Raw genomic sequence first — 21,063 nt, 5'->3', positions numbered from 1 at the left:
TGAGCAGAAGCCCAATCTGCTCATCAAACTGCAAAGTTTAGATCACTTGGAAAACTCAGATTTATTGCCTAGAACTCTGGCGGCACAGTGGTGCAGCAGTAGAGTTGCTGTCTTACAGCGCCAGAGACTTGGGTTCGATCCTGACTACGAGTGCTGTCTGTTTGGAGTTTGTACGTTCTCCTTGTGAATGTGTGGGTTTTCCCTGGTTGCTCCGAATTCCTGCCACATTCCAAAGATGTACAGGTTTGTAGGTCAATTAGCTTCCATAATATTGTTAAATTGTCCCTAGTGTGTCGGATATTTTTAGTGTATGGGGTGATTGTTGGTCGGTGCGGACTGTGTGGGCCGAAGGGCTTGTTTCCGTGGTGTATCTCTAAAGTCTAAAGTGTAAACTCAACTGTTAACTACCACTGTTTAGTGGCGGGTATATGGAATGAACCACCAGAGGTTGTAGATGAGGCAGATACAATAACAGTTAAATACATTTGGACAGAATATAGATAGGAAAGGGATGGAGGGATATGGGCAAATGTGGGAAATGTAGAAACAAGGAACTGCAGATGCTGGTTTACAGAAAAAGACACAACGTGCTAGAGTAACTGAGTGGTTCAGTCTGTGGAGAACATGGATAGGGGCATCTTGGCTGCCATGGACAAATTGGGCTGAAGTGTCTGTTTCTATACTCTATGACCCTATGATATAAGATAGCCTGCTATAGTTTAACATGTGGTTGAATGGATATAAAAAATCATCTGTAACATGTTAAACTAGATGGCAGTTCTTAGAATTTCACCATTAAATTTGTCCAACTCAATTTCTGAGTATAACCTTCTCTGCTTGAAAGTTTCCTTCACTGCAATGTTAATATTGGCAATGATATTAGTGCTTAAAAGCATGGGCTACGTAACCAAATAACTAAACTATTAGCTTGGACCTAATGTAACTGATATCGTGGATTGGTCACCTATTATGTAAAGCGTGTAATTTTCAGTTCTGTTTGTTTTCACCTGGGGCAGATTTGAGATTCTCAATTAAATGTTTGAGGATATCAGAGACAGTGAATGGATGGAAATATGTCAAATGTGATGTTGCTGAGACAGTCAGAAATGAGAAGATTTTGTCCAGTCAAGGCAGAAGAAAAGTAATAGGGCAGAAATGTAGGGGACAGGAAAACTTGGAAGTATTGGGAGTCCACTCAGAAGAAATGTTTGGTGGGATTTCATTTGTAGCAGGGGAAAGGGCAGAGGGAAGTGATGGTAAGTTAGTGAGTATGGCACAAAATGCAGAAAAGAGAGGAGCTTTTAGCTTTAGTTTTAATTTAGTTTAGTTTATTGTCAAAGTTTTTATGTTGCATGCTATCCAGTCACGGAAAGACTATACATGATTACAATCAAGTCAACTACAGTGTATAGATACAGGATCAAGGGAATAATGTTTTGCACAAGATAAAGTCCAGTAAAGTCCAATTAAAGATAGTCCAAGGGTCTCCAAATGAGTACATGGTAGGTGATGGCGGCTCTCTAGTTTGTGATAGGATGGTTCAGTTGCCTGATTACAGCTGGGAAGAAGCTGTCCCTGAATCTGGTGGTATGCATTTTCACACGTCTGTACCTTTTGCCTGATGGGAGAGGGTGGAAGAGGGAGTGTCCGGGGTGAGATTTGTCCTTGATTATGCTAGTGGCCTTGCCAAGACAGTGGATGTATCAGAAGACCAACATCATCTGCCAAAGGTTTCACTAGCCATTTCCATTAGCCCCATTTCCTGCAACTATCAAATAGTTTGTCAGCTGGAATGTACCGTGAAATGCCTTTTGTAGCCTAAATTCTTTGCAAGCAGCCCCAAGTCTTAACAATTGAATGCCAGTCCTTTTCCATCTCCACTCTTTGATAGGGTGATCAGCTCAAGGATACAAACATCTAAATTATTGTTTTTTGAAGTTCTAGACCTCTGTGGCCCTAACACTACTAAAGATGGGGCCTCCGCGATATTAATGCTGTTAGATATTACACTGTTAGACTTCCTCTTGTTGCAGAATGTCTTTGCTCAGCACTTGTCCAGTGTGAATGTGCTTGCCATTTATCAGCACCTGCCTGACGGTTAGCCAGAACATGCATGAATTATCTCCATATGCGAGGAGCTGGAAATAGAGTAAAATATTGTTCATTCATCAGTGAACATTCCCTCTTCTGGGTTTTGTTGGAGGGATGCCATTGATGGAGCAGCTGAAGATAGTTTGGCCCAGAACACTTCCCTGAGGAGCTACTGAAATGTCATATAGGGAGCACAGAACATAGGGAAGTATCATGTGGGAACGGGCCCTTCAGCTCACTATGTCTGCGCCGAACATAATGTCAAGATGAACTAATCTCATCTGCTTGCGCATGATCCACATCCTTCCATTTTCTGTACATCAATCTAAAAGCCTCTTAAATGCTGCGATCGTATCTGTCTCCATCATCACACCTGGCAGCGCATTCCAGGCACCCACTACCCCCTGTGGAAAAAACTTGCTTTGCATATCTCCTTTAAAGGTTGCCCGTCTCACCTTAAAGCTATGCCCTCTAGCCTTTGACATGTCCACCCTGGGGAAAAGGTTCTGACTGCCTACCCTACCTATGTCTCACATAATTTCATATGCTTGTGTCAGGTCTTCCCTCAATCTCTGGAGTTCCCAGAGAAAACAACCCAAGTTGGCCTGGGTTGTTCATTTCCAACAACCATAACAATCACTCTACATGCAAGGTATAACTCCTCTCTTTCTCTACTGACTCCAATTTGCAGGGTTTCTCAATGTGTACACTGCCAAATGTTGACTCGTCATCAAGGGAAGTCAACCTCAGCTCTGCCTTAAAATTCATTTTGTTTATCCATAATTGTACCAAGGCTGCAAATAAGCCTGGAGTCAAATGGTTTTAGTAGAACCTTAATGGAGTATTAGAGAGCACATTATTGGTCAACAAGTGCCACTTGATGGGCTATTGGCAATACTGTTCTTCACTGATGATTATTCAGAATTATCTGTATATAAAAGGCAGAGTGAATTCCAAATAGCCTGCTCCAGCGTAATCAGTCTACTCCCAATGCTCATTGGAGTGAAATAAAGGTTTGTCAACAACTCCATCAGGTAGCACTTGTAATGGATGCAAATATAATGGAATAGGGTGGCACAGTGATGCCGATGCCTCAGAATGTCTGGTAATTGATATGGTTATATGGAATGTCTGGTTTGATCCTGGGCTTGGATGCTGTCTGTGTAGAGTTTGCACGTTCCCCCTGAAATCCTGTTGGTGTCCTCTGGATGTTCTAGTTTCCTCTTAAATCTCAGAGACATGTAGGTTTGTAGATTAATTGGCCTCTGCAAATTGCCTTCAGTGTAGAGCTTGGATGAGAAAGTGTGATTACATAGAACTGGTGTGAACGGGTGATCGACGGTCGGCATGGAACAGGCAGGATGAAGGGTCAGTTTCCATCCTGTATCTTTCAATGAGTTGATTGCAACAGAGTTAGTAAACCATGGTAAAATGGCGCAAGGAGAAAAAAATGATTAGGGAATAGATTATGTGTAAAAAGTAAATCATTTACTAAATTGAACAATATTTAATTTACAGCTGGCGATGATGAGCAATCTTTTTCAATCTTTAATGAATGTATGCACATTATGGTTGATGTCAACTGCACAAATTAGCCCCATTATAGTACAATATAAATTACTGAAATGTATGAAGTTATGTGGTAATTCTTCAAAACATGTCTTAAATTCTTGGACCTGTTGCATAATTCAGTCACATTTTTAGCTGCGTGTTTGAAATGATCAAGGCAGTGGAGACAATGAAATGGCATTTGAGAGAGGGTGGGGCTAAATGGGACTTTTTTGTGCATTCCCATTCTTGTTATTATATTTGGTGTCTTTTGTGGATGTGCATGAAAGTATCCATTGGCAGGTGGGATGTCAAGAGAAATAGTTTCAGCCTCATTGATTGATGCTCAGTGATTTACTTGTGTAATTTTAAATACTGCAAAGTATGATCATTCTGGAAAACATTGCACTATGTTTATTCCATCAACACAAAGAGTTTTACATGTTAAGGGCCTGTCCCACCAGCATGTGACAGCATGCGTCTAGCGCGGCCAAACGTGGTCGCTTGAGGCGTACGGCCTCCCAGGGCCGGTCCCACTTCGATCGGCGGAGGCGTATGGAGTTGGACGGGGCTGGTCTGGACATTGCGCGGGGCTCCAAAAATCTTGCACTGTCCGAATATCCCGCGCGACAACGGCCTGTCGGCCCGCAGCCGCATTGAGGCCGTACGCAGTCCCGCACAACTCCATACGCCTCCGTGGTTCGAATTGGACCGGTCCCGTGAGGCCGTACGCCTCAAGCCACCACGTTTGGTCGCACTAGACGCATGCAATCGCATGCTGGTGGGACAGGCCCTTTACTCCGGGTGCAAAGTATCAAAGTATTCTTCCCCCCCAGTCAAAACGAGTATGTTAGAAAAACAGCACTAGAGGTATCAAATAAAATGCAACAAGTGCAAAGTAGATGAATTCCCCATTGTGTTCACCTCAAGAGCCAGAACTATTAAATTATTGTGTTCTGCATCCTGCCCTATTCTTCCTCAGAGGCACTCATCTCATTCATATATGAGCAAGTAACATTATTTCCCGGGTAGATGGGTAGAACTGGCCAGATTACTTCTCAAGAGATCATGGTGTGGGATAATATATAGTAACAAGGATGGAAGATTGGCTAAGTCGCACATTGTGTAGTGATAAGGGGGTCGTTTTTTATGTTGGCAACCAGTAAATCAGTGAAGTGTCGCAAGGATTTGTGCTGGGATCACAGCTGTTTATAAGATATATTGATAATTTAGAGGAAGGAAGCCAATGAGCTGTAGCCAAAGCTGCTGATGGTACAAAAGTAATAGGCAAAAGCAATCTGTGAGAAGGATACAAATACTTTCAGAAAGATATTAGAAACATAGAAACATAGAAATTAGGTGCAGGAGTAGGCCATTCGCCCTTCGAGCCTGCACCGCCATTTAATATGATCATGGCTGATCATACAACTCAGTATCCCGTACCTGCCTTCTCTCCATACCCTCTGATCCCCTTGGCCACAAGGGCCACATCTAACTCCCTCTTAAATATAGCCAATGAACTGGCCTCAACTACCCTCTGTGGCAGAGAGTTCCAGAGATTCACCACTCTCTGTGTGAAAAAAGATCTCCTCATCTCGGTTTAAAGATTTCCCCCTTATCCTTAAGCTGTGACCCCTTGTCCTGGACTTCCCCAACATCGGGAACAATCTTCCTGCATCTAGCCTGTCCAAGTTTTGTAAGTTTCTATAAGATCCCCTCTCAATCTCCTAAATTCTAGAGAGTATAAACCAAGTCTATCCAGTCTTTCTTCATAAGACAGTCCTGACATCCCAGGAATCAGTCTGGTGAACCTTCTCTGCACTCCCTCTATGGCAATAATGTCCTTCCTCAGATTTGGAGACCAAAACTGCACGCAATACTCCAGGTGTGGTCTCACCAAGACCCTGTACAACTGCAGTAGAACCTCCCTGCTCCTATACTCAAATCCTCTTGCTATGAAAGCCAACATACCATTCGCTTTCTTTACTGCCTGCTGCACCTGCATGCCTACCTTCAATGACTGCCATGACACCCAGGTCTCGCTGCATCTCCCCCTTTCCCAATCGGCCACCATTTAGATAATAGTCTGCTTTCCTGTTTTTGCCACCAAAATGGATAACCTCACATTTATCCACATTATACTGCATCTGCCAAACATTTTCCCACTCACCCAGCCTACCAAGTCACCTTGCAGTTCCTAGACACAAAGAGTGTAATGCAAACTTGGAGATATGCCTCAATTCCCTCATCCAGATCTTAATATTGATGGAAAACAAATGGTAAGTAGGTGTATGTTTTGGAAGTCAGGACCCACAAAGGGGTTTGGAGATTCACTTACATGAAACATAGAAAACCAACATACAGAATTTGGACACAAAGTGCTGAGTATGTCAGCGGGTCTCTGGAAAACATGGATAGGTGTTGTTTTGGGTCAGGACCCTTCTTTCGACTGCTTGTGGTGGTGGGGTGGGAAGAGGAGCTAGAAGAGAGGAGGGGCAGGACAAAGCCTGGCATGTGCTAGGTAGGTACAGGTGATGGGGAACTTTGATAGTTAGATATTTGGACAAAGGCCAGAAATGAAAATGAAACATTAGGATAGATGAGGTGCGGTTGTTGAAGCCAGGGAAATGATTATAGGTGGGAGGGGGAAGAAGGGAAATGGTTGTGAGCCCAGGTAGGGTACTGGGAAGAGAAGGAGGTAGGTTTGTAGGTTAGTTACCGAAAATTGCAGAATTCACTGTTCATACAATTAGGGTGTAAGCTACTCAAACCGAATATGAGGTGTTGTTTCTCCAGTCATTCTGTGACCTCACCCTGGAAATGGAGGAGAAACATAGAAAATAGGTGCAAGAGTAGGCCATTTGGCCCTTCAAGCCATCTATTCAATAAGATCACGGCTGATCAGGAGCACAGGAAGGAAAGGTCAGTATGAGAATGCGAAGGGGAGTTGAAATGGTTAGTAACCAGGAGATCAAGCAAGCCTTGATGGACTGAATGCAAGTGTTCGGCAAGACAATCGTCAAGTTTATGCCTGGTCTTGCCGATGTAAAAGAGGCCACATCAGGACCACTGAATGCAGTAAATGAGGCTAGAGGAGATGCATAAACCTTTCTCACCTGGAAGGACTCTGGGGTCCCTGGATAGGTGAGCGATAGGGACAGGTGTTAGATCTCCTGTGGTTGCAGGGGAAAGTACTTGAAGAGGGGGTAGTTTAGGTGGGAAGGAATGGGTGAACCAAGGAGTTGTTGTGGAGGGTGCAGTCTCTGTGGAAGGCACAATTGGTAGGGATGGGAAGATATGACTTGTGGTAGGATCATGTTGAAGGTGGTGGGAATGTCAGGGAATAATGTATAGATGAAGAGGCTGGGTGAAAAGTAAGGATGAGGGGAACTCTGGTCCAGGGGAGTATGAAGAAGGGTCTTGACCCAAAATGTCACCTATCCATGTTCTCTAGAGAACATGGCCAGTTACCCTAGTAGTTGATGTCCTTCGGGGAACTCTATTCTTGTCCATCTGGAGAAAGGGGAAGCAAGAGTAGAATATGGGCACAGAGGAGATGTGGGTGATGGATCCAAATACACACTGGCACCATCCCCCAACTCTTTCTCAGCTACAGCAACAACTGCATCAGGACTGCCACCTGTACCCCTACAGGATTTCATTAACATTTACCACTAACCTACACCCTGTTTTTAAATTTACTTGGACCATCTCAAACACCTCCCTATTCTTTCTTGATCTCTTTGTCTCCATCACAGGGGACAGATTATTGACTGACATCTACTACAAACCACCAGACTCCCACCCTGCATCTTGCAAAGGCGCTATCCCCTACTCTCGGTCTCCGTTGTATCTCCAAAGATGTGTTTTTCCAGTCCAGGACATCTGAGATGTTCTCTTTCTTTAGTAAACATGGTTTGTCTTTTCCTGACATAGGTGGATCCCTCGCCCGTGTCTCCTCAGTGTCCAATAGTTCTGCTCTCACTCCCTCTCTGTGTCCACATATAAATGTTGGCAATCGGAAAAACTAATGGAATGTTGGCTTTTATTTTAGGGTATTGTGTTCAAGTATAATAGTGAGGATGAATACTTAATTGTACAAGGCACTAGGGAGACCACATATATGAATTATGTTGATCCTCATATTAAAATATATATATATATTCATCCTCACTATTATACTTGAACACAATACCCTAAAATAAAAGCCAACATTTCATTAGTTTTTCCGATTTACAACATTTATATGTGGACACAGAGGGGGAGTTAGAGCAGAACTATAGGACACTGAGGAGACACGGGCGATATATATTCTCATTAGCAGAAGTTCAGAGAAATGTTGTGAGGGTATTGGAACTGCCTTCAGAGGAACAATTGAATAGATTGGATTTGTCGAATAATGAGATTCTGAATGGGTTAGACAAGGTAAATAATACAGAAGTATTTTCTGTTGTGAGAGAGTCCAGGATGAAATGTTGGGTCTCAGAGTTAGAGGATACACAATTAAGACAGAGATGCAGAAGAAATTCTTCTCTCAATAGATTGTGAGGTTTTGGAATTCATTGTCCCAAGATGAATCCTTAAATATGTTCAAAGCGCATTTAGATAGGTTTTTAATCAGAAAGGGAATCAAGAGTTATGGGTAAGTGTTTGGAAACTGGACGTCAAGAAATTGAGACGCGCGAGATTGCAGATACTGGAGTCTTGAGGAAAATACAAAGCGTTGTAGAAACTCAACAAGTCAGGCAAGATCTGTGGAGTGAAATGAATGGATGAGGATTTGAGTTAGGAACCTTCTAAAGTCGTTTCATGTCAGTGATATACAAAGATATACAAATACATTTATGAAATTTCCTGTATGTACAGTGGACTCTGAGGATTTTTAAATGGGTCTTGGATTCTAAAGTTACATCAATACACAATCTTGGTGATCTAATCTGATTGTAATTCTTATGTTAGTATGTTCATAGCAGATTCCCAGTCTGCTTCCTATGTTACACTGTCATCATCATTTTGATTTTCATTCAGGAGTATTTAGAACAAAATTAAAGTGACAGTTTAATCGCAGCTACATTATACAATCACAAAAATTACAGTTTTGTAGTGCTTATAAAACATGTGGCACCATATATTTCCTGAAGAAGGACCCCGGCTTAAAACATCACCTATCCACATCCAACATCTAGAGATGCTGCCTGAGCTGCAGTTACTCCAGAACTTTGTGTTCTATGCAAGATTCCAGCATCTGCAGTTTGTTGTCTCACTATATATCTTATACTAGTTGTGTTCTATGAACCACTACCTTTGTCTAATAGTTTAGTTTGGTTTATTGACACGTGTACTGAGGTACAGTGAAACGCTTTTATTTTGGGTGCTATCCAGTCAGTGGAAAGACAACACAAAATTACAATCAAGCTGTCCACAGTGTACAGATACAGGAAAAAGGGAATAATGTTTAGTGCAAGATAAACTCCAGTAAAGTCAGATTAAAGATTATCCGAGAATCTCTGATGAGGTAGATGGTAGGTCAGGACCGCTCTCTCTCTAGTTGTTAATAGGATAGTTCAGTTGCCTGATAACAGCTGGGAAAGAATTGTCCCTGAATTGGAGTTATGTGTTTTCAAGCTTGTTTACCTATATCATGATGGGAGAGTGGAGAAGAGAGAGTGTCTAGGGTGAGACACATCCTTGATTAAAAATTTACTATTTCATCTTGAGAGAACATTTTCTGCATTTTACCTACTTTTTTTTCAGGTATGTTTTTCAATGTATTATAATAATTCAGAAGTTGCCTATTGATACATTAAAGTATCTTATGTTCACGCCAAAAGTTGTGAAAGCTAGTATTCTTTGACTGAACTATGTTTTTAAAAATGTGTTAATAATGATTCAGTACAGCAATCAGATAATATATGTTACCTGCAACAATGATTATTCCAATGCAAATGAGGAAAACGAGAAGATACAGGACAACTATTGCACATTTGATGCCTCCCATTGAGCTCCATCGGTTGCAGAAATTGCTTGGTGTCCTTCGTCTCCCAGTTGGCCCTAAGCAAAATAAAAGGTATAGTTACTCTTTTATCCTCTTCCCACATGTATACAATGCTAAATGTACTGCACAAATCGTGTTAACGTGTTTATGCACTAAAGTCTATTTTCAAAGCCACCATGTGCAATGAATGCTGAAAAATATCAGCATGTTGAGGAAAGAAGTTTGTGTTGAACGTACAAATTGGCTAAATTATGTTCACTGGTCTAGAATGAAAAGACAAGTCGTAGAAAGTGACCACTTGTACTCATTATTTTTATTAATATTAATATTGTAATTAATTTTATCAACTAAATGTATTTTAAAATAAATTCATTATTTATGGAGGGTGAACATGAGACAGGAGCTGAGCTGAACACAATCTAGCAGAATATTACAATATTGGGCACTTATTCAATTATACTTTATCCTTTTAGTGTTCAGTCATTATTTCAAATAGTCTCAATGGTTTAGTTTTGGGAAATTTTTCTTTACCAGAAACAGCTTGATTACTCAATAAGGAAAAATATTCTTGTCACAGAACCAAGTGTTCTTGATGGTTTTTTTTTACAGACTTTGCTGTTTCCGCATTGCGGCACAGGTCAGGAATGGTCTGAAGGTTATTTAAAATTCATCTCCACTGCTGGATTCCACATTAATTCTCGAGGTGGAACTCAAACAAGTGAGCTGAGGGATGCACTTTGCACCTGGCCTCTCAACCTTGCTCCAACCATAGCCCAACTGTGAAGCGCTGTCTCAGTAATCTTTATGGGGTCACTGGTCTAGAATAAAAAGACAAGTCGTAGTAAGTGTCCACACGCTACTCATTATTTTTTATTAATATTAATATTGTAATTAATTTTATCAACTAAATGTATTTTTAAATAAATTCATTATTTATGGAGGGTGAACATGAGACAGGAGCTGAGCTGAACACAATCCAGCTGAATATTACAATATTGGGCACTTATTCAATTATACTTTATCCTTTTAGTGTTCTGTTGCATATATTTGGAGTAAATTATTTTGCTTCCATAGCAACTAGGAGGATTTCATTCTTTGTTTTACAAAAATACAGCACCACAGCACAGCTGTTAATGAATTACACATTTAAAGCCTTTTGTAAATTGATTTTCCAAGTCCTCAAATAAAACTGTCAGCTCGAATACGGCAGCAACAAAATAAAGCAGGGTTCTTTCGTTGTGGGTTACACAGACTGTGACAATATAAACCAATGTGCAGTTTTTTCATGTCTGAATGCGGTTCGTACTTAGCAAGAATTTAACTAGTTGAGTCTAACAAAAGAGAATTCAGGTCGGGGTTAATACCAGGACCTTGATGTACACTGCTGATACCCTGTTGATGACTGTCAATATTTTTATAGTTGTAAACATTAGCAGGAGACATTTTCCTGGCAATAGAGGCAACTTTCAGCATTTTCTTTTCACTGAATGGCAACTACAACTTGGCAGGAATGCCTGAATATTCTAAGACCGCAGGTAATGTGATCGTTAACAGAGAGATAATTAACAGTCTGTGCTATTACCTGAGCTTTGTGGCTCAGTGTAATGGAACACACCTTTCCCAACTTGCATATTGTCAGTGAACTCCACTGGATCAAGCGGGGCACTGCTCATTAATGGCGCTGAGATTGACAAATGCATTTGTGATTTGAAGTCAATAAAGACTGTAAGGATTGATGTTTTCCTTTTCCGGCATTTCTTTTAATGTTTCCTTCTTACACTTACCACAGCAACAAATAGAGATTTCAAGAACGAACATTTCAATGGAACCAGTGTGATTATAATGAACGTGCATTATTTGTGCAGTTTGAAAAGTACTTCAAGTAGTTTGATAAATTATGGGACAGTTTACAAAGTCATCATTATCCCTGTCATCTGCTGGAGGCAGCATGATTTTTCCATGAAAACATCTGCCTATAGGGAACAGACGTATCTGGGAGTAAGTCCAGAGAAGGTTGAAGCATTTATTCATGAGGATGCAGCTTTGGGGAGCCAAGGAACTTATTCAGGCACATTTCCAAGCTATTTTGAACTATGTACTCAAACCACCACTGAGAACAAGATTCCTGCCCACAAAAAGTGATCCTTAAACACCTCAGTCGTTTGTACTTCTGAAAGAAGATCTCTAGATAGTGTTCAAATATATGGAACCTACTTGTATCATGTGAATCTGCTTCCCTTTGCTTTCATCTGCACATCATTTAATCTTAAGTATAAGTTCTTCCAAGCAATTCTTCAAATAAAAAAAAATGACACAGGAGGTTTCGGTGTGATGACATTGGAATAGATTGCACCACCTACTCTAACTATCTGCTTTCAAGGTGGTCCTGGTTCTAGCTGGGCAAAGCTCATTGGTCTTGGTGTTTTTATTTGGCATATCAACCATTCTTGTAACATGTGCGCTTGTAACATGTGCGCCATATGCAATATCAGTTTACAACCAATAATTATTCCTTTCATGCTGTTATCCCTTTGAAGTCAATGTTATGTGCTGAACTGCTCTCTGTACACCAATAATGGGCATCAAATTCTCCAGCGTCTGTCTCTTTGGATTGCTGCCTAATGTTGAGATCTTTCATAAAACAGGAATCTTTGTTGATACAATAGTTTGAATTGCTGACTTTTCCAATTTGTTAGAGAGTGAATGAGGGGGATACTGGATTGTGCTGTCAGATGTGCTTGTTGATTACATCATAATATGTAGATGCTATGCCTGAATCAGAATGCAGAAAGACTACCTCCCACCAACAAATACCACCAACCCTGGTTGCGTGGCAAATAAAGATTCTATTCTATTCTATTCTATTCTCAACACGCAGAGAGAAAATAAGCTGTGTGAGTCGCTTGCGATAGACAATAGCAGAACAAACAAAGCTTCCTAAGCTGTTGCATTTCCAGGCAAGGTAACTGTCTAAAGAATGGAAAGAGTGGATAAAGAGCTTGTATTTGGTACAAAATCTTTCACAGCAGATAATCCAGAGCAAACTGAAGTAAGATTGTAATAGCATTTCTTTGGTCACAAGGGAGACCTATATCATAGCATAAAATCCTTAACTGAAGCCTTGGAGAATGCATTTTATACTAGACTAAGTGGTACCCATTGGATCCCAGCATCACACGGGAAGGCTGGTCCCCCAATGCAATATTCCACCTCTCCACCAATTCCAAACCAAAGGCAACACAGCTTTAGCATTTCCAAACCAAAGGCAACGCAGCTTTAGCATTTCCAAACCAAATTTTCAAACCACATTAAGGGCACTGACAGGTCGGTAAAACAACTCAGTTTAGTAGACATGTGTTCAGTGTTATTCACAGCTCAGACTGAGAGATGTGACCCTCTCGCTCCCCCCATCTTGCAGAGACTGACAGAGACTGACTTAACACTTCCAGGTTTTATAGTCCCTGCGGAAGGGGTGTGGCCTTCAGGAGAGAGAATCTCAACATTTTTAAAACACTAATAACTCTTTTATTTTTCATCAATGGGAAAAATCCCCTTGTCCTTCGCAGCGGAGGGGGACTCCGAGTAAGATGACCAAAAATCACTGCCGTAAGTGGCATCGTTTTTTCTAAAATAAATATATAGAACAACAGGAAATGGTCAAGATCAGACTTTTAGTAATATAGATATCAAAATTACATGATAACATAAATGGTAATGGTAAAACTACTGTTAATGCTTCTTTAACTGTAATTGGGAATAGGTTTAATCCATTGATACTTCCTTAATATCAAATAATAGTAATTTTGTAGATTTAATGGACTCCCTTATGAGGGAATGGATTATTAATGGAATTCTGAGGTAACACCAACTATGTGTGATGGCATTCATTTCAATCAATATATAGACATAGAAAGCATTAGCGATAGCCTAGCTATGTTGAATGGCCAACAGACAGAAGTACAGAATGCAGAAGAGGGAAAGGTCTTACGAAGTTTGCTTAATTGTTGCAATTATAGTGGATAACAACCCGAGTAGCCAAGAAAGAATTGGTCTGTAGAATGGGGGTTGGAAAATCATTTCTATAAACATTGCACAAGAAGACATCAAAAGCCCATGGGATAGATGAGGTAGACCTGGAGGTAGTGACAATGTCAGAATTAGAATATCAGTTGAAAGCTATGGGCTCAGGTCAATTATATGGAAGAAAAGCCCATCAGATTAATTTATGCTAAGATGCTGAGTCAAGACCAACCAGGGAGACTGCTAAAGATGCATAATGTCATTCTGAAGCAAGTATTTAGCTTAATGGTGGTGGTATTGAAACCAATGTGTTATGTATTATCGATGTACATAAAGGCTGCACTTAAAACATTGTGGGAGATACTCTTTGAAGTTGGTGAGCCAAATGAATAGGTCATCCTGCACCTTCTGTATTATTCCCAGGAATACCTGCCATTGTTGTTCCACTGGCACCTCTGATAGGGCACCTTTCCAGTCAACTTTGGCCAGCTCCTCCCTCATGGCTTCATAGTCCCCTTTGCTCAACTGTAATACTGACACTTCCGATTTTCCCTTCTCCCCCTCAAATTGTAGATTAAAACTTATCATATTATTGTCACTACCTCCTAATGGCTCATTTCCTTGAGCTCGCTTATCAAATCCTGTTCATTACACAACACTAAATCCAGAATTGCCTTCTCCCTGGAAGGCTCCAGTACTAGCTGCTCTAAGAATCCATCTTGCAAGCACTCCACAAACTCCCTTTCTTGGGATCCAGTACTGACCTGATTTTCCCAGTCTACCTGCATGTTGCAATCTCCCATAACTGCCGTAGCATTACCTTTGCGAAATGCCAATTTTAACCCGATTCAACTTGCACCCTATATCCAGGCGACTGTTCAGCGGCCTGTAGATAACTTCCATTAGGGTCTATTTACCCTTACAATTCCTCAGTTCTATCCATACTGACTCTACATCTCCTGATTCTATGTCACCCCTCTGAAGGGCCCGAATTTCCCTCCATACCATCAGAGCTACCCCACCCCCTCTGCCCACCTGCCTGTCTTTTCGATTGGACGTATACCCCTGAATATTCAGTTCCCAGCCTGGCCCTCTTGCAGCCATGTCTCTGTAATTCCCACAACATCATACTTGCCAATTTCTAAAGGGCCTGTCCCACTTTCCTGAGTTACTCACAAATTCCCCCGCGTTTTCCCCTTGATTCAAACTCGGAGAATGTCTGTAGCGAGTCCGTAGGAGTCCGTAGGAGTCGGTGGATATATCGTAGCAGCTCGTTATGCCAGCCGTAGGTACTCGGGGCATCAGGTAAGTCGGGACATTTTTTCCAAAAAAGTCCACGAGTAAAAAGATTGTCGGGAGGAGGAGTTCGCAGATCACAAAAATCTTGATTTTTTTTTTTAAGGTCCTTTCAACTCGGCAAATGACTCGGGAAAGTGGAACAGGCCCTTTACTGAGCCTCAAGCTCGTCCTCTTTATTGCTTATGCTTCTCTAAAATTCCATCAGCGCTAGCTCAGTACTGGGGGGGGGGGGGAGTGGACTCTGTGGTGGATGTGCTTGAGAGGCATATGAGGAGCAAGATGCTGGTCATCCTCGACAACTCCGGGCACCCCCTCCATGAAATTCTTGATGGTCAAAAGAACACACGGAACAACAACTGGCTCCTCTCCCTGCGCTGTAGAATCCTTCACCCCTGCAGCCATTAGATTTTACAATACTGACCGCTAGGCTGTATGGGGATGCTTTGCATTGTTAATAGTTAATTATTTGGTCTTTTTAAGTATTTTTTTAAATTTCCCAGGGGATAAATAAAATATTTATTATTATTATTATTATTATTATTATTATTATTATTATTATTATTATTATTATTATTGTTATCAAATTTGTGAACTTAAGCATAAGAAGGTAAGAAATGGAAATGGGGGTAAGCCATAAAATTCTTCAATCTACTGCATCATTCATTCATCATCAATCACTTTTGCCCATTCAATCTCTTTATTGTTTAAATAAAGTCCAAGTTCTATGAATCCCAGCCTTGAATACACTCAACAGATGAACATCCACCAACGTAGGGGGGTGCTTCATATATTTGCTGTACCTCTCATCTCAATCCCAAATACCTAACCCCTTTTCTAAGATAATTGATTGTGGTTCTTGATTCCCAGCTTGTGATAACAGCCAGCGTCTCTCCAAATCGTGAATGTCATGGTGAGATTTCCCCCCCCTCCCCTCTCATTCTTCTGAAAACATCACTAGTAATCCAATCTTCGTATATTTCTCCTCATTGAAAAAAATCCTCATTCCTGAAATCAATCTAGTAAACCAGCACTGTACTGCACAAAGTAAGAACAAAAGTAAGAAAAGTGGAGAACAAAACTGCAAAATATTCTGGATCTGAGCCCAGACCTTTCTTGGCCCTTAGTAATGTGTTGCAAATGTTGCAGAGTTGCTGTGTACACTAAGAGTCATAACTGTGGGTAGTCTGCTCTTGCCACACTGTAAATTGAGAATGAACACAATGAGACATAATGTCCTGTGTAGATGCTAAACTGAAGCCCCATCTCCTCTCCTTTGTTTCCATCTTGAATATGGACAGGAAGTTTTGTGTTGCACCTTTGCCAATATTTACTGCTCTATCAACTACAATATGAATGAGTAGAGAAATGTTTCAGTAACCTGGCATGCTTGGGACTTTGGTGGTGCCACATTAGCAACTTTTATGGACTATTGGATATTATTTCTATTCAACTCACATTACACTTTCAATTTACATTGATGCACAATATTATAATACATTTTCCAGTGAAATTTTCCAGTGAAATGTAATTGGAGTGTGGGAACCAGGGAATCTGAGCGGGAACGGAGTATAGTACAGTAACTGGGGCCCTGGAGAGTGGACGGGCAGCAGAGCAACATCATATGTTGAGTCGGATGCAGAGGGTTTTAGATAGGTACATGGAAGTGCAAGGAATAGACGGGATATGGAACATGTACTTTGATATTGAGTTTGAGTTTAGTTTGTATCATGTTTACCGAGGTACAGTGAAAAGCTTTTGTTGTGTGCTAACCAGTCAGCGGAAAGAAAATACATGATTACAATCGAGCCATCCTCAATGTACAGATACATGTTAAAAGGAATAACATGAATAACGTTTAGTGCAAGATACAGTAAAGTCCGATCAATTTATTCTATGTTCATTATGATTGCCGAATGATCAGATGGTAGATTATTAATTTTTCTGAACCAGGTAACATTTACAAGAATTTGCTGTGTAGGGTTCATTTTTTATGTTCCAACATTAACCGCAAAGCAAAAGTAGTTCACTAAGTTGTAAACTCTTTGGATGGCCTAAGGTCATGATAAGAGTCTCGTGATTTATCCTATTTCATATCGTCTTGCATCCTTAAGAACATTGCTTGACCCTTAGTTTTCTGCAACAAACTTCTGTCATTTGGTCCAAACTCTCCTTTGACTGAAACCTTTCATACGTTGGGAGCTGCTTACTTAGTTTCCAGTCCATGATAGTTGTAGTTTCTGCATCACTGTCTCTCACAATGAAGATGAGCAATGGTAACTCAGCAGTAATTTCATACTAAATTGTTCATTCTTAATTACCTGCTGAAGCGGCAAGTGGAATGGGCACACATGCCAGGATTTTCTTTCAAAACCATAGTTGTGGAAGGAACTGTCATAACTAAAGGAGCTCTAAAGGAATTGTGACACAAAGTGCAGAGGCAATTCAGCAGAAAGGCAGCATCCCTGGAGAGATAGGGTAGGTGATGTTTCAGGTCGGGATGCTTCTACAGACTGAAAGTGGGGGGTGGGGGGGTGATGAGCTGGAGGCAAGAAAAGACAACGACCAATCAGGGCCAGCCACAAATGACCTCAGGGGGGTGATGCCTGCATTTGTTGCCGGCCCTGATTCATCCAGGTCTTTTCTCAACCCTCCCCCTTCTACTTTCAGTCTGAAGAAGGGTCCCAACCTGAAACGACACCTCGCCCATTTCTCCTGAGATGCTACCTGACCTGCTGAGTTACTCCAGCACCTTGTGTCTATCTTTGTTATGAACCAGCATCTGCAGTTCCTTCTTCCTAAAGAAAGTGTTTTTACTTCATTATCAACAGGATGTGAACATGTTTAATGCAGTAAATCTGAACCAGGAGTACGTACTCTTCCATTCAACCACATTTACAGAAATCACCATGAGCTGGGGTGTGAGATTGCAAACACGTGGTCCACCCTGTTTCGACGAATGCAATCAACCTGGTGTGCGTGGCATGCATGCACCATGAGCTTCAAAGTCTTAACATCCACATAATAGTTTAAATAACAAGCTAAGTGGGGAATGGAAAATGAGTACTCCCTCACTCCCGCAGTGAAAACAATGAACCTTTGCCACAAATTTATTTTACTTACAAAATAAATAATACTTACTTTCTTCACAGAGGTTCAACTTTGAAAGGTTTCTTCCAACAAATTCATCAAGTGATTCTTCAAACATTGACCCGTTCTCCTGGAACTCATTTGCGATCAGAGGCAGATCTTTGTTCTCCATTTATACTGAACAGTGGACTTTACCTAAGAAATGCAGAGATCAGTTGTTCTGTTGTACAAATAAATATTTTGGTTTTAGAAACCGTACTAAGTCTTGTTCATGCTGAGACAGCATTGTATTAAAATAACTTTGGAATTTTGTCCAAAAGTGATGAAGAGAATGCTGAGATTGTAACCATTAATGAAAGAAAATAAAGAAGAGAAATGTATAAATCATTTTCTCCAAATAGCATTCTCAATAGCATAATACAATTGTCTAAATTTTGGAGATTTTCACAGTATAAACTTCCAGGAATGAAAAACTCTACCAATTATAGGTGTTTCTACATGTGATCCAATGTGAGCCTGAGCTATAGGGGGCGGTTGGGCAAGCTAGAACCTTATTCCTTGAAGCACAGGAGGCTGACGGGTGAATATGTAGAGATGTATATAATCATAAGGAGCACAGATAGCATGAATGCAGTGTCTTTTTCCCAGTGGAGGAATCAAGAACCAGACTGCATAGTTTTAGTCATCGAGCCATACAGCATGGAAACAGGCCCGTCTGTCCAACTTGCCCATGCCACTCGTCTCACCTGCCCACGTTTGGCCTATATCTCTCTAAACATTTTTGGCTCTGTACCTGTCCAAATATCTTTTAAATGTTGTTATAGTATCTGCCGTGAGAGGGAAAACATGTAATAGGAACCTGGGGTGGGGGGGGGGGGGGGGGGGGGGGGGGGGAGGGAATCCAGGGGGGTTGGGGGGGTAACGTTATGGGGAGAAGATATGGGGGGGGAAATGGATTGGTTGTTTCACATAGAGGGTAGTAGCCAGAAGATGTAGTTGAAGCATGGACGAGATATTTGATAAGGAACATGTAGAGGGAAAGCTAAGAGGGATATGGGCCAAATGAGGGCAAAGGGTAAATGGGGTATCTTGGTCGGCATGGACGAGTTGGACCGAAGGACTTGTTGCCCTGCTATATGGCTTGGTGACTCGAATATTTCAATATCGCATTTATTTGAAGAATTTATAAATAAATCAAGGCATGCAGCTGCTTGCTTAGGAATTGAACTTTAACAATCTAACTTTTTTTTTGGAGATCAGTTCTTTTGTACTCTTTTTCTCACAGTATATTTCTTAGCTGAAAAGTTAGTCCCAGTGCACCATTGGGCCAAATTCCATCCAAATGCTATTGCTCAGCATGAGTGAAAACAGCATATAAACTATCCAACTTTTCACATTTCTCAAGTACACCACTGTCATTTTTACTGAGAATTTCCAGAACTTTGTTTTTGTTACAAGGTCATGTTGTTTATAGCCATTGCAAGAAAATAACTTCATAAAGTGTAAACCCATTAGCAAATCAAATAAAGAAACAGTGTTAGAATTACTAATGTGGAGCATGTAAAGTATTTTAACTGAAAACATTTTGGGCCATTTTCCCACATAAGTATACATGTATGTGAAGGTGTTATTTGGCCACTTTACATACTCATATAAAAACACAATCTGGCGGTTAGAATGCAGATGAGTTGTAAAATTACACAGTGGGAGAGGTTCCTCATCAGTCACTGCTGCAATGAACATCTGTTTTACGTCAGTCTTTAGCCTAGCGTCGACTAGTGCCTGGCTGAATGGAATAGCTCATAGCGAATATTTGTCTAATTAACAATGATGCCCATTCAACTGACTTTCAGAATATCGTTATTCATTACATACACTGAAATTGTTTCATGTAAGTCAAGTAAAAGGGAAATGCGGCAATAGAATTCCCCTTCAGAGAGTACAAAGAAATATTTACTCCAGCTATACAGGAATGTAGTCATCTTCCAACCAGTCACACGCATCTCCATTCTCCTAGTGAACTACAGCAATAACATTACCCCCCCACCCCCCACCCCATTTTTGATGACAACTTATAGCTGCCAATTGGCCTTTGCAGTCAAAAGACTTGGATAGGTGATCTTTGGTAATGAAATTATTTCCTTGCCAGCTTCCTCACAGAAGCCAACTGAAGATGGCGTCTGCCGGCGGCAACTTTTACGAAGCACCAGAACATAAAAGGTTCACCTATAACTTCCAACAACTCACCCGCATGAGGGAAACGGCAGAAATCAGTGCTGTTTCGGACAAGCTGCTTGGGCATCTGATGGCTCTTGCGATTTCGCGATCTCCCGTAGCTGCGGGAGCCCCGGACTTTAAACTTTCCCACGCTCGCTGTAAAACTCCCGACCCGATGGAGGAACGCAGGTATGGTACCTGGAAACTCCGGGATGACCTCCAGAGTCGACGAGCTGAATCTTCCAGGAACAACGGAGCTGGAGCTACCGACTTTGAAGGTACCCCCGTTCGTCACGGAGCTGGAGCCGCCGTCTGTGAAGAAATTCACGTTCCTGCGCTGGTTCGCAGAAACAGCAGGTACAGTAAGCACAGTACCTGGAAACAAAGGGGAAGCCTCCATTGTGCCAGGGAAACGTGGCCGACGGGCAGGACTCCAGGTCAGAATGAAGCGCAGGGGACTTCGGCCCCCTCTCCCTACCATCCTACTGGCTAACGTATAGTCCCTTGAAAATAAAGTGGAGGACTTAAGGCCAAGGCTGCTTTATCAAAGGGAGCTGAGGGAATGCTCTGTGTTTTGTTTCACAGAGACATGGCTCACCCCCAGCTCCCCAGACTCAGCGGTCCAGCCTGAAGGGTTCTCCATCCACCGTATGGACCTACACTGGCATCTGGGAAAGGGAGAGGAGGGGGTGTCTGCCTCATGGTCAACTCTGCGTGGTGCTCAGATGTGGCAGTCCTGTCCAACTCCTGCTCTCCACACCTCGAACATCTGTTGGTGAAGTGCCGTCCCTTCTACCTCCCAAGAG

The 21,063-nt window shown here is 41.5% G+C and overlaps 1 protein-coding gene across 3 annotated transcripts in view; it reads right to left on the bottom strand.

Annotated features, from left to right (window-relative positions):
* scara5 (scavenger receptor class A, member 5 (putative)) overlaps positions 1–21,063 on the bottom strand; it is a 98,366-nt gene that overhangs the window by 69,047 nt on the left and 8,256 nt on the right. For all 3 annotated transcript variants that reach the window (XM_055635810.1, XM_055635811.1, XM_055635809.1), the window contains exons 2-3: positions 18,092–18,235; positions 9,559–9,690 (exon numbers count right to left, since the gene is read on the bottom strand). In XM_055635810.1, the coding sequence (XP_055491785.1) occupies positions 9,559–9,690; positions 18,092–18,212 (253 nt within the window). In that variant the 5' untranslated portion in view covers positions 18,213–18,235. The remainder of the gene's footprint in view (positions 1–9,558; positions 9,691–18,091; positions 18,236–21,063) is intronic.

This window comes from Leucoraja erinacea, chromosome 5 (genome assembly GCF_028641065.1).
Source record: "Leucoraja erinacea ecotype New England chromosome 5, Leri_hhj_1, whole genome shotgun sequence".
Taxonomy (NCBI): domain Eukaryota; kingdom Metazoa; phylum Chordata; class Chondrichthyes; order Rajiformes; family Rajidae; genus Leucoraja; species Leucoraja erinaceus.
This window is presented reverse-complemented; position numbering and strand designations above follow the sequence as displayed.